The sequence below is a fragment of the Paroedura picta genome, chromosome 2 (assembly GCF_049243985.1).
Source record: "Paroedura picta isolate Pp20150507F chromosome 2, Ppicta_v3.0, whole genome shotgun sequence".
In the NCBI taxonomy this organism is placed as follows: Eukaryota; Metazoa; Chordata; class Lepidosauria; order Squamata; family Gekkonidae; genus Paroedura; species Paroedura picta.
In genome coordinates, this window is record NC_135370.1 from 86623958 (window position 1) to 86649939 (window position 25982).

The following is a 25982-nucleotide window of genomic DNA, read 5'->3' on the forward strand; positions in this document are numbered from 1 at the left end:
ACTGACCGGGCGTACAACTACAGCCCTGGAGATAAATTAAACAGATGGACATGCGCCAAACGTAGTACATGCGCCAATCTCCCTAGGTCTCGGAAGCTAAACCTAGTCAGCATTTGAATGGAGGCCTACCAAGGAAATCCAGGGTTGCTCTGCAGAGGCAGGCAATAGCAAGTCTCTTCTGCCTTGAAAATTCATATATTGGCAGCAATTTGACAGCAAACGAGCAAAACCCTGCATACTCTTTGTCTTTGAATCCTTAAAGGCACAAGCCAAGGCTCTGGGTAAAACCAACCATGGTGTAAAGCAGGGATGGCATTACATACAACTTTGATTTAAAATATTTTAAACTGTAGAGATTGTTCTTTGCCGTATCAATACTGCACCATGCACACAAATACAACTTCCTTCAGAGAGCAGAACATCCTTCTCATGGAGTTGTGCAATGTACTCAGGCCACACTAGATGGCAATATGTGCACAGTTGATAGGTCTCCTTGAAGCTGAGTCTAGAAACAAAAAAAATTGCTCTAACCGGAAACCATTTATGATGTACATTTTATTAAATTTATAATATGTTAAAACTTTGATACAAGACAAGATGAACCCAAGATGATCCTTGGTACTAAACAATCATTTGGCAAGCAGGGAGTCTGCGATAAGAGGACCAAGATTTTGAATCCAACATTTGAATATGCAGAATATATAATAGAATGGATGGATATCTGTAATTTCAGCATACATTCGGGGGGGGGGGGGAGGAGTGGTAAGCCTGTAGCAGCAGAACAAAGTTTCAGTTCAGTGGTACCTTTAACACCACCAACATTTTATTCAAGGTATAAACATCCCTGTGTATCTGAGGAAGTGTGCATGTACACAAAAGCTTATACCTAGAATAAATCTTTGTTGGTCTTCAAGGTGCCACTGGATTCAAACTTTGTAATATCAGCAGTCATTCAGATCAAGTTTGTTATAGCCAAATTAATTAATAATGGAACTGTAACCCTAAAGTTTTTTCTATGATTAGAAACTGACATTTCTAGCATCACTGGACATACCTAATTGTACATAATATATTGTATTCAAGACAATCTGTGATTTTTCATTCTTCCTTTTTCACTATGCAGGGAAGATGGCTGGGGGAACCCTATTCAAGGGCTGTTAAACTGGACCACTTTCTCTAATTCATTTGAAACACGATAAGTCTTTAGAAGAGAGAGTATTGCAGAGCAGAATAGACTAGGTTCTCTAATATTTTGATACCATTTGGTGACCAGATTTTAACATTGGTAAAGCGGGACACCATTGACCGGGGGGGGGGGGGGGGTTGATTAAAAATTTGGTCTATATGGAGCAACAAAAAGTTTCATAGAACGCATAGAACGCAAAAATAGTATTGTAATATATATATTTAATTTCAACATAAGTACAATTTGCCAGGTACCCCCAGATGTCCCTCCAAAAGTGGGACAATCTGGTCACCTTACATTTGGTGAAAAAATGTCCATAATGGAAAATTACACATGAACAAACATAAAATTGCCTTTTATAGAATCAAATCATAGAGTCATAGAGTTGGAAGGGGTCATACAGGCCATCTAGTCCAACCCCCTGCTTAATGTAGGAACAGCCTAAAGCATCCAGGAGAAGTAGCTGTCCAGCTGCTGCTTAAAGTCTGCCAGTGAGGGGGAACTCACCATCTCCTTACGAAGGCAGTCCCATTGCTGAACTAATCTGACTGAATTTTCTTTCCCCTGATATCTAGCCAACATTGTTCTCCATGTAGAATCATCTGTAAACTGCTCGAGGAGCGGTATAAATAAAAAAGATAGGCTAAGGGGGGGTGGGCTGAGTCCAGGATAGGAAACAGGGGCCAATGATTGGCCCCTTGGCCCCAGACTGACAAGAGCTGACAGGAGGCTGGAGAGTGAGCTCCCTCCCGCTCCCTTCAGACCTGCTGGGAAGGAGCCTCTGACAGGCCCTGACTGAGGTGATTCCGAGAGCAACACAGGGAAGCCTCAGGGCATGGGGGTGGGCATTCATTTGGGGGGGGGGATTTCTCCTGCCAAACGGCTGACAGGGAGGCCACAAAAAAGCCCCTTCTCACTTAAAATACTACTCTGGCCGAGGGTTAGACACAGCCAAGCCATGTGTATTTCTTTTTTGCAACTCTCTGCAGATTTGAGGCCACTGCACAGCGTTATTCTGCAGACGAAACTGGATGCTGTTGCAGAGGTTGTTTTATCTCCTGTTTCATCTGCACAACAACCCTGTGAAGTAGGCCTCAAGTCTTTCAATTCAACAACAACTTGTGTGGGAGGCCTTACATTTTTCTTCTCTACCACAACCCTGTCCAAAGTAGCCCTTTCTGCTTGGGGAGCTGATCTTTATACTCTGCAGATGAACTGTAATTCCAGGAGCTCTCCTGACCCCACCTGGAGGTTAGCTACCCCTGGGTTGGAAATATTCCTCGAGTTTTGGAGGTGGGACTTCAAAATCATATAAAGCTTCAGAGTTCAGCCTTCGAGGAGGCCGAGGGTGCACTTCTGGGCCTGGAGGGGGGAGGAAGGAAGCCTTCCCCCCGGCCCCAAAAACACACCTAGTGCCCATTGTATTTACAAGTGCAACAGACTTGGTCCCAGTAGAATCATAAAGTTGGAAGGTACCTCCTGGGTCATCTAGTCCAACCCCCTGCACTATGCAGGACACTCACAACCCTATCGCTCATCCACTGTAACCTGCCACCCCCTTGAACCTTCACAGAATCAGCCTCTCCGTCAGATAGCTATCTAGCCTCTGCTGAAAAATCTCCAAAGATGGAGAACCCACCACCTCCTGAGGAATCCTATTCCACTGAGAAACTGCTCTAACTGTCCGGAACTTCTTCCGGATGCTGAGACAGAATTTCTTTTGAATTAATTTCATCCCATTGGTTCTGGTCCATCCCTCCAGGGCAAGAAAGAAAACAACTCTGTTCCATCCTCTATACTTGAAGATGGTTATCAGATCCCCTGTCAGTCACCTCCTCTCCAGGCTAAACAGACCAATGTAGTTTAATGACCAATGTAGTTTAAACCCATTACTGCGGGTCCTATTCTCTGGTGCCAACTGGAAATTTGTTCTGCCCTTGTAATTTAACAACCTTTCAAATACTTAAAGACAGCAATCATGCCCCCCCCCCGCCCCTAATCTCCTCTACTCCAGGCTGAACATTCCTAAATCCCTCAGCCTTTCCTCACAGGGCTTGGTCTGCAGGCCCTGGATCATTGTCATTGCTCTCCTTTGCAACCTCTCAATTTTGTTCACATCCTTTTAGAAGTGAGGCCTCCAAAATTGCACACAGTACTCCAGGTGGGCTCTGACCAATGCAGTATATAGTGGGACTATGACATCTTGTGATGCTTTTGCTGATACAGCCCAAGACTGCATTTGCCTTCTTTACTGCCACATTACACTGTCCGCTCATATTTAGCTTACTTTCCACAAGTACCCCAAGATCATATTCACATACACTGCTACCCAGAAGTGTACCTCCCATCCTGTATTCATGCAAAGCACAGGCTCATCCACTGAGCCACAGCCCCTCCCAGATATCCAATATGATCTTAATGAAAACAAAACTGGAACCTGGCAAGTCCTCATGATACCACCACAAAATTACCAAGACATTTTAAAACTGAGACACCTTTCCTTTCGTACAGAATGAAAATCATAATTTTCCCAATATATACCCCTATTCTAGGTAAGTATTCTGGACTCTTAAATATCACTGCCATAATCATATCAAAGTAGCATGTTAAATGTGCACTCTTTAGTGCAATTAAGATACTACACAGCATACAAAAATAATTCATATTAACTGTAACCATGTATATAATCCACAGGGTTGAACATTATATATTAGTGGCCTATTTACACATGCACAAAAATCCCAAACTATGTAAAGTACAGATAATCCATGGAATAGATCCATAAAATATAGGAAATCATTGCATAGGATACTGATTTTGCCAAAAAAATTATATCCTTAGAATTCTTTAACATAATAAGTCCCAGTCTAGCCATATAGCTCATCATGGCGTGGTAAAGCCTTCTTAGTCATATCAATCTAGACAACAGGAAAGATATTACTTCCCCAACAAAGTAATTTCTATACAGATAACAGCAGAATGCCATTGAGATGTTGGAATTGTTTAAATGTGGGCAATATGTGTGAGCAGCTTGTTTGTGTTCTCTATTAAACAAGGAACTAGGATGCTGATTCTTGCAAAATATGCAGTGACACAGAGACCTATCAGCAATTAATCAGAACCACTTACACTTCTTGGAAGATAATGTCTACATAGCAATTTTGGTGGGTGTTGAAACTCCAATGGCCCACACATGTCTGGACTTTACATCCTCTGCAAGGTCTTGTGCATTCCCAGCTGTGTACTTAGTGAAGATTGGAGAAAACAGAAACAACTTGATAGATTGTTACTGGATGCATATAGCAATAGAGAGAAGCAATTTTCAAAAGGCAATGTAAGGATATCATCAAAGTTACATAAATCTAGAATGTGGACAGCATTTAGACAACTGCTACCAGTAGTGATCCTCTTACCTAGATGTGGCACCCATAGGTTGTCCAAGAGGAACCGACTATGCACAGGAAAAGAGGAGAAAGAGGAGTCGGGCAAGGCAATGCAGCTAGAACAGAAAAGGGGACATCAGGCTGATCAGACTGAGTGGGGAGAGGAAGAGTCAGGCTTGGAGTGAATGGGCCCAAGGGGGTGCAGAGCGAAGGCTTTGTCTTCCCCTGATGTAGCAAGTAGAAGTATTGGTGCTTTGAAGCAGGAGCCAATATGAATCAACTGCTGCACAAATTAACCCCTTGCATCAATTAACAAATTAATTTTGTCTTGGCTAGATACAGTATCAATTCTATAGGGGAACTGATTTCTAAACTGGGCTATAATGGGGCTCATGTGCCTTTGCGACAAACTGAAATTCATCAGCATGTGAAACTGTTTCCTTCACTGCAGCAGCATGGAAGGAAGGAAAAACTTGCCCATCTACATTTCTGCTTACCACACAATTTTTTTATTTATTATTTATTTATTTATTTATTTATTATATTTATATACCGCCCTCCCCGGGGGCTCAGGGCGGTTTACATAAGAACAAACAACAATACATAAAACAATCTATAAACATGTGAATAACTTTACAATAATAACTAATGGTTGTAACTGTATAACAATGTAACAGTATAAATAATATAGACAATACAACAATGCAACAATACAAACAGGTCCAGAGCATGTTGGTGGAATTCTGAGGGGGGGGGGCAGGGAGGGAGCAGGGGCCTTTCAGTCGCTGTTGATTGCATCTGGTCTCAACCAAATGCCTGGCGGAAGAGCTCCTTTTTGCAGGCACTGAGGAACTGTTTAAGCTCCATCAGGGCCCTGATCTCCTCCAGGAGCTCGTTCCACCAGGTGGGGGCCAGAACAGAGAATGCTCTGGCCCTGGATGAGACCAGGCGGACTTCTTTAGGGCCAGGGATCCTTAGCTGGTTGCTGGCAGTGCAGCGCAGAGCTCTTTTGGGGGCATAGGTGGGGGGGCGATCCCTCAGGTACACTGGGCCCTGACCGCATATGGCCTTGAAGGTAATTACCAGAACCTTTAGTCTGATCCAGAATTCAACTGGCAGCCATTGCAGCTGGTGGAGAATAGGCCGGATGTGAGACCTCCACGGTGTTGCTGTGAGGATCCTGGCCGCTACATTTTGAACCAGCTGTAGTTTCTGGGTCAAGGCTAAGGGCAGGCCTGCGTAGAGCGAGTTACAAAAGTCCAGTCTAGAGGTGATCGTTGCATGGATCACTGTGGCTAGGTGTTCCGGGGCCAGGTAGGGTGCTAGTAGTTTGTCTTGGCAGAGATGGTAGAATGCCAGCCACGCTACCTTTGTGATCTGGGCTTCCATTGTGAGGGAATGGGGAGAGAGCTGCACACCATCCAAGGCAGGCAGACGCGCTTCCCCGCATGGGCCCTTCCTTCCCAGCCACAGGACCTCCGTCTTTGAAGGATTGAGCTTCAGACAACTCTACTTGGGCCATCTCGTCACTGCTTCCAGGCAGCTGGCTAATGCTTCTGGGGGAGAGTCAGGGCGGCCATCCATCAGGAGGAAGAGCTGGGTGTCATCTGCATATTGATGGCAACCCAGCCCAAACTTCCGTGTTGAAAAGGATAGGAGAGAGGACCACTCCTTGTGGGACTCCACAAGTAAGTTGCTGGCGGTCTGATGTTTTCTCTCCTATTGCAACCCTCTGTCCACAATCCCGGAGGAAGGAGATCAGCCATTGAAGGGCTGTCCCTTGTATTCCGGCATCGATGAGGCGGCGAGATAGAAGCTCATGATAGACTGTGTTGAACGCTGCTGAGAGGTCTAGTAATATCAGAAGTGCCGACCCGCCTCAGTCCAACTGGCGACGGAGGTCGTCCATCAGGGCGACTAGCTCTGTCTCTACCCCATGGCCAGGCCGGAAACCTGACTGGGATGGGTCTAGGACCGAAGCTTCTTCCAGGTATTCTGTCAGTTGGTTTGCGACTGCTCTTTCTATCATCTTCCCCAGAAATGCTAAATGCGAGACGGGTCTGTAGTTGTTAGGCTCCCATGGATCTAGAGATTTTTTTCTCAGCAGTGGGTGTACCACAGGCTCTTTCAATCCCTCCGGGAATTCTCCCATTGTGAGAGATAGGTTGATTATCTCCCAGAGGGGGCCCTTTATCCTTGTGCTAGCTGCTTTTAAGAGCCAGGGTGGGCAAGGGTCTAGTGGGCATGTGGTTGGCCTTGCTGTTGCTAGTATCCTGTCCACTTCGGTCAGCGTGAGTCATCTGACATAGTCGTTAGACATAGGAGCCTTCCCCACCCAAAATTAAAAGGAACAATACTGCCAAAATGGAGGTTCCTGGAATTGTTGAAACATATGTATTCTAGTCTGGATCCATGGCTTGTTCTCAACAAACTCAGTCAGCTGAAAAGATACAACATATTGCTTATTATTAGTAAGGAAATAGTATAAGATCTCTCAATAATGACACAACTCACAATTTATGTTCAAGTGAAGATGGGAAAGTTTATACACCTGAGGAGAGCTGTTGACCTTGTGTTTTTAAGCTTTTGCCTGTCACAGCACAACAATAGTATCAACTGCATCTAATTTTTAATTTTTAAGAAGAGATACAATATTAGCTTCAAGAATATACTGTGATGGATGCATACTGCCCACATACTACTGTTGAGAATGCCGACTGAGGGATCTTCATCAATAATGCTGGACAATGCTTTCATTTGGTCTACTTCCTTGAACAAAATCCATCCTGAGCCTTGAAACAACAGAAATCCTGAGCAATTATAGGCACAAATGACTTAGATGGAAGATTGTGCGGAAGCTGGTTATCCAATATCCCAGAAGTCTTTTGAAAAGCCGACTGTAATGTTAATAGCTTTATGCGTCCTTGCATGCTCCAGAAGCCAAGATCAACACCCATTTTCCCTTATTTTAAAAAGCTCCAATCAATCTCAGCTTGTATATGTGGCTGGCGTTGTACAAACAGAATTCACACAAAAGAAGCAGACAGACCCGGCTATTATGGAGTAAGCAGGAGCAGCCTTCAGTCTTGTGTTTGAGGTGTGGCACCAGCTGCGGTACACCATGACACGAACGCTCGCCACACTATGTTACCAGTGCTGAATGCGTCATTCAGGATCCCCAGCAAGTTCTTCTCAAAGGACACTGTCAGATGAGAAGATTATGAAGTGAGCTGTGGAGACATGCTGTACAGTCAGCAAGCAACGAATGGAGCTGATGAGGACCACCCACAGGCTTCACTCCCACACAATCTAGTCATGTTCAGAATCACAAGATGCGAGCAATGTCCCACCAAAGGGAACACCAAATAATATTTATAGTTACGGGAGGCATACATGTTAGCTATGTCAATGAAATGAAATCCAAAAACTGAATATTAAATGGAAATAGATAATTAATCCATTCTTGGATTATGTTTCTCTTACAATGGAGAGCCAGTGAGTGATTAGAATGTCTTCCTGGTACTAGGGAGATTTGGGCTTAAAATCAGAGATGTGCACAAATTAACCCATTAAATAAAGTTCATCAACATTTTGGCTGGTTCATTGTTTGTGAAGCAATGTTGGCAGAATAGTGCCTGGCATAGTCTTTTCACAAATTTTGGTGCTCTTTGAGGTGGTTCATTGTGGCTTGTGGATGGATACATTTTTGAGACTGCTAAAACTGTTTACAAAACTCCAAGGCAATAACTTCTCAGTCATGGCACTGGAATTATGAAATTCCTTCCCCAGTGAGATTCTGCTGTTCCCTTTTATTACTGCCCTCTGCTAGCAGGTGAAGACTTTTCTGTTTGCTTGGCAGTCCTTCAATGCTTTTCATTGATCTTCCTTTCCATTCATATGGCTATGTTTATTTAAATTGTTTAGTATGCATCTATACATTTTAATATTTTAGTGTTTTAGTGTTAGCCATTCTGAGGACCTTAAATGCAGTGGAAAGGCAGTCTAAAATGAATAAATAACATTTTAGAAAAGAAATAGAGTGATCATCACAACAAGAACTGCAGGCAAGTGACAGAAACAATTATTGAAAATTATCTTGACAGGCTGAAATGCTGGGCCAAGACCAACAAAATTAAAAGGGATAATTATACCTATATTTAGGCACGAATAATCAGAGGCAAGAGAGTTGGCCTGGTACATGTGAAAAGGATCTAGTTTTCTTACAATGCAGTCATAAGAACACTTTCCTGGGAGTAAACCATATTGAATAGGCTGAAGTAGGAATTTGAGTAGTTTCTTACAATATATACCTAATTTATTCTATTTATTTAATTTATTTATAGCCAGACAATGTTCTTAATCAGACTACATAAGAAAATCATTTAACAATGTATTAGGGGTAGAATTAGAGAACAAAGTAACCACAGACTATATAAAGCAAGATGTACTTTGCAAAAAGTAGATTAAAAGGTAATGACTAAAAGAAGGTGATGCCTACAAAAATGAAACAGAATTCCCTCAGCCGTTACATTAGGGGTTACTAGCCAGGAAGGGCTGGTTAGTCTCAAGGTGCATAAGTAACTGGGTAAGTATAGTTGTGATTGGAATAAATTGGTTGATAAGATCTCTGAATGGCAATATATTAGCGTACAAATACAAGAATTAACAAACCGATGTGAGAACAGAATTTGAGTCCAGGCAGACCTGGAAGCTTGAAATTTTATTTCCTGTCTGCCCTTCCAATACTTAGGCAGCCACAATTCCCCCATTTCAAGTATTTTGCATAATTAAGTAGCTCTGTCAAGCAGCTTGTTTTTGATCCTCTGCTGGCCACAAATTCTAGGAAAGACAGCTTCTATAGACTTGGAAGAATCAAGAAAAAAGAATTTAAGCAGAACCAGCCTTTCCGCCACTAGCAATGATAAGAAGGGCCATTTCGCACAGAGCTCAAATTTGCTATTTGGTTGCCGTTTGTGAAAGCGCTACTTCAAGCGAAATGTAACTAGCCGTGCCCGTAACGCACAGCTGCGGTTTTTGCGGAATTTGGCACTTTCACTTCTCGCCACTTTCGTAACCCACAGGCTTCCGGTTCTCCGTCTTATCGCTACAAAGGAGGTCCCTTTTTAGCGCTTCTGGCCTCCCGTGCCCGTCAATCAAACTGCAGGCACACCTTTGACCTCGACCCTAAAGCCGAACTTGTCGGGGTTCCCTTTTTTTTAAAAAAACCCAGGAAACCCCGTAGCAACGCGTTATCGTCCAATCATTGGCGCCCTTGGAACGTGTTTTCTATTGTTTTCTAGGAACCAGATGCATTGACATGTTTGATTGGTTAATCCCCGCCCACAGTACACGCCCACAGGTTACCTGCTTATATGCACCTGGGCAGACACGCGGTCGGCCTCACTCTTTTGTTTGCGTAGCCTACTGCCCGCAGCACAGGTCAACGTTGCAATGGAGAGGCTTATTTTTCAATTGTTGGCTCACATGCTCGCGGTGGTCCAGCGCATGAATACCGCCTTGTCGCGTCGGACGTCTGCTATCGCGGAGTACCGAGAACGGGTGCCCGGAACGCTGACCAGCAGCAGAAGACGTTCTGTAAGGGTAACCATGGCGGCCAAGAAACGCTGGCAAGCTCTGGCAGAGGTCCGGTTCCCCAGACAGTTCTGGGTGGACGAACGATCCTCTGACTGGTGGGAGAATTTTGTGTGGACTCGCTGGGATGATGACCACTGGATTGCCAACTTCAGGATGTCGAGGGGGACATTTTTTGAACTCGTGGAGGCTCTACGTGGACGCATGGAGAGGCAAGTCACTGGCATGCGGCGCCCCGTTCCAGTTGAAAAAAGGGTGGCTGCCGCATTGTGGTACTTGGCCACCCCTCAGTACTTCCGGACAGTAGCCCAGCAATTCGGACTCGGAGTCACTACGGTTGGCGATATCCTTAAGGAGTTCTGCCTCGCCATGGAGGCGGAATTGTTCAGCAAAGTCGTGTGCCTCGGAGACCGGCTTGGAGCGGTGAGTGTCATTCTATCCCCTTTGCCCTTTAAATTTTTTTTCTTGTTTGACAGGTCAGCAACGAAGACGCGATACACCCCACGCTGACATGCAATGGCTTATATTCTTTTCTTTCCCTTATTCCAGAGTATGGACGGGTTTGCCAGGCTTGGATTCCCGCATTGTTTTGCGGCCGTCGATGGAAGCCACATCCCTATCCGTGCCCCCGGGGGAAGCATAAAAGAGTACGGGAACAGGAAGGACTTTTGCTCTGTTCTCCTGCAAGGAACAGTGGACTTCTCCGGCCGGTTTATCGATGCCGAGGTGGGGTGGAGTGGCAGGAGGCATGATGCCCTTGTTTTCAGGGAATCCAACCTCAGGAAAGCCATGGACGAAGGGGTCTTTGTTCCAGGAAACCCCACCGCCACCATTGAGGGCGTGCGTGTGCCGGCGTTGGTCCTCGGGGACGGAGCCTACCCATTACGACGCTGGCTCATGACTCCCTACAAGCGGCCAAGGACGGACGTGCAGAGCCACTACAACCTCAGTCACTCCCGGGCAAGGAATGTAGTGGAGCGTGCCTTTGGACGTTTGAAGTCACGGTTCCGTTGTTTAATGTCACGACTCCATGTACATATTGACAATGTGACTCCGCTGATAATCGCATGTGTGATTTTGCACAACATATGCGAGGACAAGGGACATAACATCCCCTTCCCTGAGGACGAACCTGAACCTGTAGTCCTTCAGGATACACAGGACATCCCTGAAGCAAGGAGAAAAAGGATATATGCTGAGGGGTGCAAGGTTCGGGACGCCATAGCCACCCACATCTACAGAAACAGGAGGCGTGTTTAATTGTTTTTCCTACTCTGTTGTTGAATAAAGTTTTGTGTTCTTTGTTTAACCTTGTCTTGTGCGGTTTGTGTACTTTGCCAGCAAAAAAACGGGGATTCTCTGGTCCAAAAGCACTTTGACAGCCCTAAATGCTAACTCCCAACTGAAATTGACAAACACAATACGGAAGCGCTGAATGGGGAAAGTTCGGGGAGGCGTGTAGCCAGGAAGTATTGGCGACCCCTGTCAAACCGGAGGATCAATCCACTCATGTTCCAATGAATAATTTTATTGGTGGGCAGCTTTGATACATTTAAAAAACGGGGTGGTCGATCGGAGCAACGCACGTTCGTTCCCTAACCGTCATTCCGAAGATGCCGAAGCCACGGAAGGGCTCCTTCTGGCAGCGCGCCGAGGCTGAGGCACTTCTGGAGCTTGTGCTCCAATCGAAAAGTGTTGGCCGCCTTATGGCCAGCACCCACTGCCACACCAAGGGTGCTTACCTGGTGTTGGCTTCAAAGCTGAGGGAGAGGGGCTACGTCCGGACCTGGGAGCAGGTCCGGACAAAATTCAAGCGACTTAAGCTGGACTTCCTAAACAGTCTGGAACAGTGGGGGGGGATCCCGCAGCCAAGTGGGAGGACGGTCTTCCACGACCAGATGGTTAAAATATGGGAGAAGGCTGGGAAGCCCCCCCTGGACATGAGGAGGCATATGGGTGAGTGCTGCCCTCGTTGTGTTTTGCCCTTAAACGTGCATGGAATGACTAGCTGCCTCTTTCCCCTACTGTCCCCAATGAAATTCGAGAAAGTATTTAGATGCTGTCAACCCCCTCAGACTTAGCCAGCCAGTACTGTAGAACCACTTTGGTTATGCGCTTAGACTCTAACTGTGGTGTGTCCACCAGCTGTGTTTCATCTCTGTTTTGTGTGCTTTTAATTATGATTTGTCTTTTTCTTTGCCCAGCCACACAATCACCATCCAAGCTGGCAACAGCACCTGAGCGTGAGGAGGGGGAGGAAGAGGGACCTTCCACCTCGGGACAGGCTGCAGGTGAGAGTTTTATGTCTGTGAGGGAGACCCATGTGTGTGTACCCCCATGGAGCCATATGGGAGCCTGATGTGATGCTTCCTTTTGGAGTGTGATCAAATTCTTTGTTTGATTTCTATAGCTGAAACTGTGGAGGCAAGGCTGCGTGCCATGGAGGCCAGAGTTACTTCCCTGGAGGCTCAAGTGGCAGAGCTGAAAGGGGAGATTGAGCAGCAAAGGCAACAGAGGGAGGCGGAAGAACGTAGGTTATGTTCCCCACTGCCCAACTCTTCTCACACTGTGGCTAAGGCCACTTAAAAGTGTATGCATGTAAACTAAAGAAATTTGAAAATATGTGTGGCACTAATGTGTACTTTTTCTCCCTCCCCACACAGTTAAGAAGAAGGAGGATGAGGACCTCTTCCACCGCAAAGTCCGGGGGTCCGTGGGAAGGTTGAGCAGGAGAGTGAGGGAGATGGAAGGGGCTGGGCAGGGGAGCAGTGGGACCTGAGTTTTGTTTCCTGTTTGTGTTTTGGGGTAGGGGTTGGGGGGGGGTCTCCAAGTTTCATTCCCTAATGTTTTTCCCCTGTTAAATGTATACTTTTGTTAAAAAAAATAGGTTTTCCAGGGGGGTGGGGGGTGGTGGTGCTGGTGGGGCTCCAAGTTTCATTCCCTAATGTTTTTCCCCTGTTAAAATGTTTTTTAAAATAAAATGTTATTGCAAATTTTATAACAAGACTCCAGTGTGACTTCTTAAACTAGCACATATTTAACCCCACACCACACTCCTAAAACTCCTTGAACTAACACCCCTCCAACCTCCAACCCACACAGCAGTACCACAATATAGACAATCACTAGAGAGGCCGCTTTCGGCCTTGCAGATTCTACAGTAGGGTACACAGAGACAGAGTCAAAAATATAAACTTTATTCAACAAACAACAAAACACAGATAACATGAAATAGAAAAAGTGGGCAAAACTAGGAGGGGGAGTACTTGTCTGCTGGTTTTATTTTTCTCTTTCCGAGAATAGTCCTCCTTCTTGTTTGGGTGGAGGCATTCTGAGAGGGAGTCGGTGGGGTGGGTGCTGGAAGTGGTGGTGTTGGTGTGGGTGGTGGTGGGGGGGGCGATTTGTGGAGGGTAGGCCCTTTCCATGACCACTACAGCCCTCTCCATGAGTCTCCTTATCAGTCGCACCTCCTCCACGCCTTCGCGTAGGATTTGGTTTGTCTCTCTAAGGACTGCCCTCAATTTTCTCCCCTCCTGGGCAATGAGTGTGAGCATGGCTTGGTCAGCGGCCGCGGCACGCCGTGACTCCTCATAGCAGTGCTCAAGGAGCCTCTCTCCCACGCTTGTCAAGACGGAGACGCGCCTCAGCCTGCCGCGTTCCCTCGTAAGCCTCTCCTCTGCTGGGAGCGCACCTCTAGGTGGTGGGCTGCCTGGAGCCAGGGGTGGTTCCTCCTCCTCATCTGAAAGAACCTCTGTTGGCAAAAAATGAGAAACAAAACTGTTAGTAACATCAATAAAGTCAAAACACACCATGGTGGACATGGTGTTCTTTTTTGTCCCCGTGTTTTCCTGCCAAGAATTTAAACAATCCCCGGCGAGCACATGGCTATTGTTTGTTTGCCCATGGTGTGCTTTTACTTTTGCCTACTTTCACAGCAGGACTCTCAACAATTAAAAGGGAGCACATGGTTAGTGCCTAGCGACATTGTCCTGCAGCTATGGCTCGAAAGGAACAGGTCATGCACGCTCACCATCTTGAATCTGTATCCGCCTGCGCCGGGCAGGAGGTCCAAGCACCCCAGGCTGTTCCTCCTCCTGTGTTCCGGGTATGAAATCTGCAAAAAAAGGAAAAAAAACAGATCTAGGACCAAAGGGTGGCAAAGCCAGCTTCAAAGCCTACACCAGCAACGCAGAGGGACTCTCTTCTTTCTCTTAGCAGTGCTGCTGCCCTGCACAAACAGAAAAGCACAAAGCAGTTAAAACAGCCCCCCCCCCTATTTTTACTAATACTTACCAATGTTAGTTGATGCCCCCGAATCACTATCCACGTCAGGTGCTGCTGGAGACTCTAGGGGCCCCGTCCCTGGCAACTGTGTCTCTGTGGACAAGAGCAGAAAATAGTGAAAAATGAGCAAGCATACACCATGAACCACAAAGCAAGCTCCCAAAGTAGTGAGCCAAAGTACTGCAGAAGGCCTATGGGCGAGGCATGCAGCAAATATTTTGGGGCTGTTGGTTAAACATGACCGTTTCAAATACTAACCACATCAAGCACTCCACAGCCAACCATCTTTTAAAATCTTTTAAAAATTAAAATTAAATTATAAAATTAAAACCGTTTCAAATAGTAACCACAGCAAGCACTCCACAGCCTACCATCTTTTAAAATCTTTTAAAAATTAAAATTAAATTATAAAATTAAAACCGTTTCAAATAGTAACCACAGCAAGCACTCCACAGCCTACCATCTTTTAAAATCTTTTAAAAATTAAAATTAAATTATAAAATTAAAACCGTTTCAAATAGTAACCATAGCAAGCACTCCACAGCCTACCATCTTATGCGTTGCAACGAACACACGAGAAAACGATGCCCAAACGTCAGAACACACATTTGCTCAAAAGGAAATATAAAATAAAAAGAAAATCACTTACCGGAGGCAAGGGGCGTTTGCTCAGGAGCCTCCTCTGGCTCCCCAGGAACGATGGCGATCAGGTCCAGCGTTACCGATTCCGCGGCTCGTTGCTGGACGGGGGGTGGAGGGCGAAAGCTGGACGAGGTGCCCTCGCCGGGATCCTCCTCAGCGGGTGGTTCCTCGACCGGGGCAGCCGGCTTCCGAACCACCTTAAGGCTCCGGCCGACGCGCTTCGGCCTGCCGGATCCTTCCCCGTCTCCGTACAGCTGGCGCTGCTCCTCGAAGTAGGGGCAGGTAACCTTTTCGTTGCCGGAACCCTTATTATGGTTCACGGCACGCATGTACTCTGCCCTCATTGTCTTGGTCTTCGACCGGCATTCAAGGCCGGTCCTGTTGTGGCCCAGGGCGCGCATCTTAATGGCCACTTGTTCGAAGACCTCCCTATTCCTGTGGGAGGACTGGAACGCGTCCTGGATTTTCTCCTCCGAGAAAATCCCGATCAGGTCCCTGATCTCCGCGTCCCTCCAAGTTGGGCCACGGCCGGTTGCAGGGACGGACGAGGCTTGAGAAGACGATTCCATGTTGCTTTCGCTAGTAGCTGAGCAAAATGGTGGTGGGAGGTGCAGGGTGCAACGGATCATATACCTTCCCGCACACAAAGACAAAGGGACTAGCCGGCTCCTGATTGGTAGAGGGCAGTAGGGGACACGCGCATTGGCCACATTAGGTCACATGTCACGTTCAAAGCTCCTCGCGCGGGAACAGGATCTGCTCCTAATGGCCAGATTGACGCCCTTGTTGTTTGACTTAACGCATGCGCTTATTCGTTTACACGCGAGAAGAGCAGTTTGAACATGCAGCGGGAGCCATTTTAGGAAAATGTCCGCCATTACACAAACGCATGCCGGTGTTCAACCGAGAGCAAGTGCGGCAGTACTCGGCAGTTCCCCAATAATATTCACCAGCCACAGCATAAATCAACCAAACATGACATGTTACTGGCGTACGTTCGTTGGCACGCTCAGAGGAATGTTTTTTAAAATGAACGGGGGACGGCGACTCCGCTTGCCGGAGGTCTAGCTGCCAATGGAAGGGGTTGTCCGCACCCAAGCACAAGCACGCACCGGGAACCACACAAAGACCCACTACACATAAGCCGCCCCTCATGATATCACCTCGAATCATGTCTATTGAACCCCTGTAAGCTAAGCAGGAGACTGCGAGCGGCGACCGTTCGTTGGCACGCTCAGAGGAAAATTTTTTAAAATGAACGGGGGACGGCAACTCCGCTTGCCGGAGGTCTAGCCGCCAATGGAAGGGGTTGTCCGCACCCAAGCACAAGCACGCACCGGGAACCACACAAAGACCCACTACACATAAGCCGCCCCTCATGATATCACCACGAATCATGTCTATTGAACCCCTCTAAGCTAAGCAGGAGACTGCGAGCGGCGAATGTTCGTTGGCACGCTCAGAGGAAAATTTTTTAAAATGCTCCCTGTACGTTGACTCCGCTAGGACTGGCCGATGGTAGACGGGGTTTTAAGCTTTGGGCAAATTTTGGGAACGTGACGGTGTGTGCCACTGTGCTTGTGAAAAACTCTTGTGGTGTCCGGGCAGAATTTCCGAAAGTGATCGTGCTTGAAAGCCAGTCGCTGTCCCGTTGCCTCGTAGATCCCCGCTCGCTCGGAGAAAAAAAAAATGGCGAACAGTTCGCCGGAAGTTTGGAGGACAGGCTCGGGAGGAGGGACTTTGAAGAACCCGCAACAATGGTAACGCACAGGTCTTTAGCGCTACTGTTGCAGATTGGTTGCAGGAGTGTATCGCTATCCGGAGGGTGAATCCAGTTTTCTGGATTCCCCTAAAAGCGCTACAACGAAGCGCTTTTGGCGGTTCGGTTTCAGGATTGTTGCAGATCGTTAACGACGTCGTGCGTTATGGCAAATTAGTAGCGTTTTCAATCAGCAACCATTGTGCTATTTTTAAGCCGTGGGAAATGCCCCGAAGTGTCACTCCAGAAAGTCTGAAGGATGTCAATGCACCACAGCCAATACAAATAAAACCCACCTGCAGGATATTTTATAGCCACATCCTGTCCAGAGCTGCAAATCATAACTCTTCAGTGAAGGGGGTGCAAGTTGTCTTTGGGAGAATCTGCATGAAACAGTGAGCTATGGAGGAATGATGACCCCAGGAGGTCCTTTATAGCAACTGTTATGTTATAGCACTGCACCACCAGCCAATGCTATTTATCCATCTGACTGGCAATGTTATTTGAAATGCTCAAATGGGGATTGTGTATTTCCCTTGACGGTTTAATGCACATGCTCTTAAAACAGAGAGTTTACACTTGGGATCATAGAAGCTTCTTCCACAGACCTAGAAAAAGGCAAACTACTTCTAATCCATTTAAGTGGAAGTGAGGATTGTTGTATATCTCTGCATAAGCAAAGTGAATTCAAGAACAACAGAAGCAGATTCCTGCATGGACGTTAACCTGCATCAGGCATTACTGTGCTATTAATACTCTACAAAGGACAAACCATAGTTCCAGGACTTATGCACTTCAATTCCATTTAATGGTCTTCAGAAATCTACAAGACTCATTGTAATGCTCTCTGTTCTCTGGCACAAACCTTCTGCTTTACTCTCCAATCCTGTTCTTATTGACATTTTGTTTCTTTCTAAAGCACTGAGCTGTTCAGGGCATTGTTTGTCTTCACAAGTCTTTGTTATTACGGTCCAAGACCAGAAAACAAGAATGGATTTCAAAATACATATTTCACAGTACTGAAATATCAAAAGTTGCATACTTATAATTTATAATATATAAAACAACATAAAACAGCATAAAATACATAAACTATGGAATAAAATTATTCCTTCCCTCATTTAGACCAGAGGCTTCTGAGCCTAGATGCCAGCCATCAAAACTTGGCAGCTTGAGGTTGACCGGAACCAGCAGTACTGCTGGGCCTCTGAATCTCCCTCTCAGGAATCTATGGACCTGAACTGAACCATGGACCTGTTTGATTACTGTTCTGTTATTCTCTGTTGTTGTTGTTTTTGTTGTTATTACTATTGTTGTATTTTACTTTGCACAAGACCGAGTTTGATTTATTGTTCTTTGTGGTCTATGTGAACTGCCCTGAGCCTCAGGGGAGGGCAGTATACAAATGCAATGAATGAATGAATGGATGAATGAATGAATGAATGAATGAATACATAAATAACATCCTAGAGAGGTGATGCATTCTCTGTTTCCCAGGGGAGCCTTGAGTTATAGGAATGATGAGATCCTCAAAAATCTGCTTATAGATGACATGTTATAGAGCAGGGGTAGTCAAACTGCGGCCCTCCAGATGTCCATGGACCACAATTCCCAGGAGCCCTTGCCAGCAGGGCTCCTGGGAATTGTAGTCCATGGACATCTGGAGGGCCGCAGTTTGACTACCCCTGTTCTAGAGCCTCAATATTCCTGTCACAACAGAGGCATAAGCATTCTTCAATTGTGCTTCTTCAGTTCTAACCAAAACCTTGGTAGAGGTTTTCAAGTTGTGCTGATAGTTTACAAGATAAAAAAAATTACTGAAGCTAGGAATAAATACATGGACTGTGGCTTTGATCTATACAGCATGCCAATGGACAGTTTGAAAGACCCCCAGTTCATATTTGGCAGAAACAAGAATTCAAGCTTCCATTTAGCCTTCCTCTTACCTTGAACAACAAGGAAATGAAATGAAATGCTTCAGCCTTAGTTCTTGTTTAAAGCAAGCACATTTCTAGCCTCCCTACAGAGGCACTGGTAAGGGAGGAAATGCAGTGTTTCAGACCACATGGGATTATTCCCCACAAGCACAACTCTTGAGTTCTGTGTGTGATATTAAAAAGTAACATAACAAATGCTCTTAACATACAAGGTAATTATCAATGCTTAGTGAGAAGGATTATACTATACTATCCAAAGTTGCCAATGTACTCTGCTCGATCTTAAGATTTAATGGTCTCTTCCTGTTAAAATCGTAAATCGTGTATTAAAACTTTTGTGTATATTTGTTTGAGCATTGAGTTGTGTTTGATTTTGCGCTCCCCCACATGCAGCCAGCTGGGTGACCTTGGGGTTGCCACAGCAATGATAAAGCTGTTCTGACCGAGCAGTCCTGTCAGAGCTCTTTCAGATTCACCCACCTCACAGGGTGTCTGTTGTGAGAAGAGGAAAGGGAAGGGGATTGCAAGCCGCTTTGAGACTCCTTCGGGTAAAGCAGCATATAAGCAGCTCTTCTTCTTCCTCAATGCAGGATCAGTCTAAAGCATCCAGGATACTTATCTGTCCAGCTACTGCTTAAAGACTACCAGTGATCTTTTTAGCTCTGGTTTGGTTTTTCCACTACATAAATTTTACCCCTTCTTTACACATACTATGGTTTGCCAGTCATTGTTCTCCTGTTTTCCTTTTAAGTTTTTCCAGTGTTTGTATCTATCACTTTTAAAGTAGTTCAAAAAACATGGCGAAAACTCAGGAGTTAAAAACTGGAGAGGAAGATCTGGCAAAAGATACCATGTGATGGTAGAAATGCATACAAATAAGAAGCCAAGCTAGAGTTAGAAGCCCAGTGCAGAAAAGTCCAAAGCGAATCAGACAAATAAAAAAATGCTGGCATTATAGTACAGCAAAGTAAGGCAAGGGTTGAGGGTATCTCTCCTCATGACCATACTTAGTTTGAAAATGGACCCAGTTCCCTTCGGGATCCTGGAAAACAAGGAGAAACTCTCATGCTAGCCACCTTGATGGCCCTTGTAGGGGGAAAATGTCAGGATACAAATTCTGTAAATAAACAAATGTTAATTGCAAGAGATACATTTTCCAGGTAAGAAACACTTTCCTATCTGCCTGAAAGCGGGCAGAGAGAGTCTCTTGGGTGAGTGGTACAACCCTCAGAATTTCATCCCAATTGAAGGCCAGAATAAATAATACTGAATACTGAAATGAAAAAGTTAAGATGTGATAAGATTAATGATACAAAGACTAAAAACATTAAAATTAAAATTAACTGAAAGTGTAAATAACAAACAGGCAGTTTTATATCCTTTATATTCAGCTCCATGCTATTTGTTTATTTCTCCATATTAAACCTGTAAAGGGCACAAGGACAAGCCAGGTTCTCTAACTAGTTGGAGATCCAAATAGCTGGCACAGGCACTATGGTGGAGGGGAACCAGGACATTTGGGCAACTCTAGAAGTGATGCAATTGGTCAAGTGCTACTCCACTTGTTTGAGCAGTTAAGTTTTGGGAAATGATTTTGGTTTGAGGATTTTTGAAATAGTTTGCAGGACAGTTTTAATTGCTTTCCTAGTACCAAATTATCCAGTCACATAGCTGTATAATTAGCATCAACGTTTCTGCAAACAATATATTTATATATATGTATGTGTGTGTTATTGAATAGTCATGTAATCCTACAAAGTAAAGCAAACACAGTAATATGTACAAATGCATACCCATTTAATTCACTCTTAATGTGCAAATATTAGCCAAAATAATGCCAACAATGGTTACACCCAAAAGAATAGTAGCTTAGGGGCAAGCTTCTCTGTTATTTCCAATTTCTAAATGCTACATGAATTACATATTATTTTAACTGGCTAAATTCCAGTCTTGATGGAGTGACATTTGAGGATAATATGAACACAGTTCCTGTCCAGTAGACAATGTCAGACTTCAAGAGAAGTAGGAGTAATTATCATTCAATACAAGGCTCAATACCACCATGATTCATAGTGGTCAAACAAAATTCTGACTATAGTCCATCTAAGCTCCCTCCACTTGGCTACTGTTCCTCCAGAAGTATCATTCTTGGCATGTTGAATCTTATGTCAGAAAAAAAAAATCAAGCACAGGCAGGGTTTGGTGGACAGCAAGCCAAAAAAAAAAAATCCAGTGACACACACAGACACACACTAAAGGCTAGTAATAGTTTGCACATGGATTCAGCAGAAGGATTCATGAATAACTAAGGCAGTCCCACCCAGCCAACAATTCAGAGTTGATTAAGGACTATACACCCAGCTGGAGTTGAGACAGAGTAACAGTATCTTAATCTAGCCAAATCCCAGCCAAACTTGCCAGATCAATTGTACCTTTTACAACTGTAGCTTCTACAGACGGAGATCTTATTCCTTATGGCCCTGGCATTACATAATATCAAGGCTGAACTGGAGGATGTGGAGTGAGAGGCATTGCATCCACATACCCAAGCAAGGGACAGAGGTTATGGTGAAATGCCCTTATATTGTATCCATCACCAGTATCCATGACTACTGATTATTCTTATGAAGCTTCTTCCACAGAGTTGAATTCTATGAAAGTGCATTCCCAGCACCTCTTCCCTCAGCATTAGAGTCCCTTACACCAATGGGATCATCAATGGCAGAAGAGAAACATGGAAGTAATCTCACTTGATTCGTTCTGCTCATTGCACTTTCCAGCTGCCTAGTTATTGTTGTTTTTATTTTCCCACAGACTCCAAAATCAGGGGGTTGCTCGCCACACTGTGATACCATTCTGAGAACCAAAGTCATGCAAAATTTCCTGTAATCCAGAAACCAGAGAATTGCTTTTAGTTTAGCCAAAACAATAATCTACCTATGTTTATAGAAAATTAGAGTTATATCACTGAGATATTCCTCCCTTCAATGTTAATTAGTTTTTGTTTTGCTGGCTGCAAGGGATTTGTAAAGGAAAGTGAAGAACAAAATCTGTTCTTCAGCTATAAAGGTTTATTTGTTCTTGTGGTTTATAATACAATCATTTCTAGTTATACTAATACAACAGCATTCATACGCACGCACGTAAAGAAAGGTTAGGGTGAACAAATATTAGATAAAATAAAAGGTAGCTTATAGTTCCACCCCAAAGTAAAGCTTGTTCGTGTGAGATCCTGTTGACATTCTACTAGGTTTTGACCAAATTTGGCAATAAAATTAGCAGCATGTTAATTCAGTGGAAACTGTTATAGATGTTCTGTACCTTCTTCCTACTGTAATATGGACAATGAAAACTCTGCTCCATAATTAGCAAAGTTTGGTTTTTTAAACGTTCCACATAAACACAACAAAGGGCCTAATCAGCTAAAAGTGTGCAAACAGTCCCATCTGAAATCCCTAAGAATGGTCTTATTTGAAGAAGTTTCTCAGAAATATTAGTCTTAGAGTACTATTCTAAGTAGGACTGTCTGCCTCGGCCACCAAAGCGGCCTTTCCAGCTGGCTGCTTTCCAGGTGGCTGCTTCAGGCTGGAACAGCCGCTTCAGTGGCTGGAGTGCACAACCCTAAATTTTCTAAGCAGGTCTACTCAGAACCCTATTCTTAGGAAATGTTGTATGCTGTCCCAAAATGCTGGGCTCAAGAGGGGTAGTCTATAAATTTAAATAGCAAATAATAAATAAATAAAAAGTGTTTTAAGATTTTACTCTTAATCCCTAAGAATGGGACCTCCATTTACAGAAGGACATAAATTTACCAGATACCAGAGATAAAAGAGTGTGAGCTTTCCATGGAAATCTGGCTGACTGTTTCTAGAAAAGGTGTACTGGACTAGATAATCATCAACATGTGATCCTCTTTCATTCACTTGTATCTCAAAACAAGATATTTAAAGTACAATATTTCATAGAATCGTAGAGTTGGAAGGGGCCATACAGGCCATTTTGTCCAACAATGCAGGGTCAGCCTAATTACTTCTACTAATAATTCATATAGTGTTTTAATTTGCATAGTGCTTTATTATGTTCATTTTGTCTGTTTATGATGTTAGATCACTATTATTCCATTAATAATAAGATTCTGAAGCTGAGCATTAGTCATTTGCACTAATGCAACGAGTTCATAGTAAATACAGGGCTTAGATCATGATTCCCCAGATCCCACTAGCTAGTCATTGGTTACACCAAGAGATTAAACGAAGGGAATTTCTAAATGCCAGACTCATTCATACAATGCATTAGTGTATTTTCAGTCCCTGAAGACTAAATCTGGGAATGCTTCAGCTTGTGTTGTTCTCTGCTAGGCCACGTGGCTGACACATCACACTTAGAAAATGTTGCACCTGAAACATTTAATTATGCCCTTCCTGGCTCACTGTTGTGATGATACATCAGACAGATATTATAATGAGTAAAATGGTACGTTTTCAGAATGTGATGCCCAAATAATCAATTATATGTAATTTCCTGGTAAGACCACTCTTGTTTTCCTACAATAGGCCAGAGACAAACTTGAGGAAAAGTCCCTTCCTAATCCTTGGAAGTTCCCTCTGTCTTCCCCACCTATGTATGGTAGTAAAAAAACACAATAGTGGACATTGCCATCTTTTGGTGACCTAGGTGTAAACTGCACGCAGCTTTTATTCCAACCCCTGATTGATTCAGTCCCTGCCCTCTACACAGAATGCGATTTCCGTTTGGGTTTTGAGCTATTTAAATTTTCCTTCTGCAGCAAGAAGGATTGATCCGGAGTGACCCTACCTTTATGGTGAGATAGAGTGCTTTTAATCCTCAATATCCAGATTGGGAAAGAAAGCTCCATGGTAGAGAACCTCTGATAGGCTACACCTGGTCATGTGACATGTTTGCCTTAAAGGAGAAGCCCCTAATTTCTCTCAACTTCTGTCGGTCCTAGATTTTTCCTCCCTCCTCTGCCTTTTTCAATCTTCTCCCCCACCCGCTCCAAGAAAAGAAAGAGGCCCCCTGCCTGGCTCCTCTCCCCCCTCCCTTCAAGAAAAGAAAGAAAGAGGCTTGGCTCCCCCCCCTTCTGAACTACCCTAACCACGTGCAGAAGACTTTCCTGTTTCAATGGGGAGGGGGGGAAGAGGAAGACCAGAGTTCAAAGTGATCTGAATTCAACAAGATTGACAATGGAATAAAGAAAGTAAATGCAGACTCTGTCCTAGGTCCCTTAACGATGGTTCCTGGCATGCCATAGTACTTGTATCTCTATCCTAGGTAGTTATGTAACATTTCCCATGCAGTATGGATTGACAAGGCAGCAGGAAGTGAAAAGTTCAGGCAGGTGGGAAGGTATAGATGAACCAGCTGGGTAACTGTGTGTGAGAGGGAGAGGGATTCAGAGTGGGGAAAAAGGAGTGTGTGGAGAAAAATAGGAAAGGAGAAAAGCAAAGCAGTGCTGGAACCAGGGGGGAACCAAATGCCAGTGTAGGAACTCCCTCTCCCCTGTGAGTTCTTCTGTACCCCCTTTTGCATTGCTATATCAGCTTTCTAATTTGCTTAGGTGCACATAGAGGGAAGGTTATCCTGCCACAATGTATGGTTCAGGTTAATGCATGATTGGAAATACAACAGCAATCCAGGATAGCTGCTGGAAGCAAGGAAACAAGGGTGTGCCGGATACTGAATTAGCTAGTATTAGAAGTTTCCATTTGTCATGGGTATTCCATTGACAGGAATGAGAGTTATATGCATTCACTGACTGTCCCTGAACTTGGCCATGGCATCCAAAAGCTAATCTTGTAAGCCTGCCTTCTTCTGGCGCTTCTATAGATTTGAAAAAGGGCAAGGCTTTCTGCAGCCTGGGAAGGGTCTGTGGAATAAAGAGAAGCCATGTTGGATCAGGCCAACGGACCCTCCAGTCCAACACTGTGTCACACAGTGGTCAAAACCCAAGGGCCATCAGGAAGTCCACCAGCAGGCCAGAAGCCCTCACACTGTGGTCACACAAGAAGATGAGTAACACTGGACAGACAGAGCATTCCATCTTCTTTGTTGATTTATTTGCATACATCCTTATCAACATAATCCCAAATACAATGTGTGGTCTTATATAATGGACAATTACAACACAAAAAATTAAGAAACAGAAAACTCAAAGTATCTACCACCATAAAACCCCCCACAAATGTAAAACCAGAACAACTGAAAAGACTATAAGCACCGTGGGCCAACATGTGGAAGAGGGTCTATGTCATTGCCATGGTGAGATAATCATCCTGCAAATACATATTTTAATGTTTCACACACAAAAAATTATAGAGTCCATTCTATTTTTCACACAATGGGCTTTATTGCTAGTATATAATGCATAACAGGCAAATCATATTTCTCATGAATATCCTCTGATTTACATGCATGTAATAGGAGTCAACCTATTGCTTTCTTTAAGTACCCTCAACCCTTTAACTACCCTCATTGCAGAACACTCTATATGTTTTCCAATATTTGCCATGGCATCAAAGTTATCCATGCACTATGATAAAACATTTAATAAATTAACCAGAAAAAGACAAGGAAAATGTAGATAAAATGAACTATATTACAAAACAGAAATATTCTTCTTTAGTTTATTTGCATTGCATAATTTAAAGAGCTTTATACAGAATTAACAATGAATATGTTAGCATCAAACAGAATTATCTCTTCACTTTATTTCTGTCAGTCATTTTGTTTTATTGCTTGCTTTTAGCTTTTCACTATTACAAAGTATTTATGGGCAGATCCAAAATTATCCCTCCATGTTTATTTGAGAAGCTGTATTTGGCACAAATCAAGCTACAGAAGATAAACAACTTACCTTGGGTAAAAGTTCTTTAAGTTATCTGGATGTGTCTTCACAATGCTTGTTCTAGGAATGAGATGTACTTTTTCTGTGTATCTTCACATGTAATGGAGAAAGGGGGGTTTATTGGCCTGTTGTCTTGGCCAAACACAAAGATAGCAAGACCTGTATATCTATTTTTCCCATTGGAAAAATATATTTATTCTATAAGCATTTCCTTCATATCTGATCTATAACACCACACAGGAAATTGGGCAGCTCTTGTGGAAATCTTAGGGAAAGGATCTCTTTAACTGATTCTCATGGTTTCTTTCATCATTGCAAAGATTTTTGCCATTTG

The 25982-nt window shown here is 44.1% G+C and overlaps 2 protein-coding genes across 2 annotated transcripts; one reads left to right on the plus strand and one right to left on the minus strand.

Annotated features, from left to right (window-relative positions):
- Positions 1 to 10053: 10053 nt before the first annotated feature.
- On the plus strand, positions 10054 to 12899 carry LOC143828923 (uncharacterized). Its single transcript, XM_077319081.1, has 6 exons — positions 10054 to 10584; positions 10711 to 10897; positions 12237 to 12452; positions 12572 to 12691; positions 12825 to 12857; positions 12892 to 12899. The coding sequence occupies exons 1-6, from the start codon at positions 10054 to 10056 to the stop codon at positions 12897 to 12899; spliced, it is 1095 nt and encodes a 364-aa protein (XP_077175196.1).
- Positions 12900 to 13361: 462 nt separating this feature from the next.
- LOC143828924 (uncharacterized) lies at positions 13362 to 17030 on the minus strand. Its single transcript, XM_077319082.1, has 4 exons — positions 15095 to 17030; positions 14455 to 14538; positions 14192 to 14275; positions 13362 to 13912 (listed from the first exon to the last, which is right to left on the minus strand). Exons 1-4 carry the CDS (start codon positions 15714 to 15716, stop codon positions 13362 to 13364), a joined length of 1341 nt encoding a protein of 446 aa, XP_077175197.1. The 5' UTR covers positions 15717 to 17030.
- Positions 17031 to 25982: the final 8952 nt, after the last annotated feature.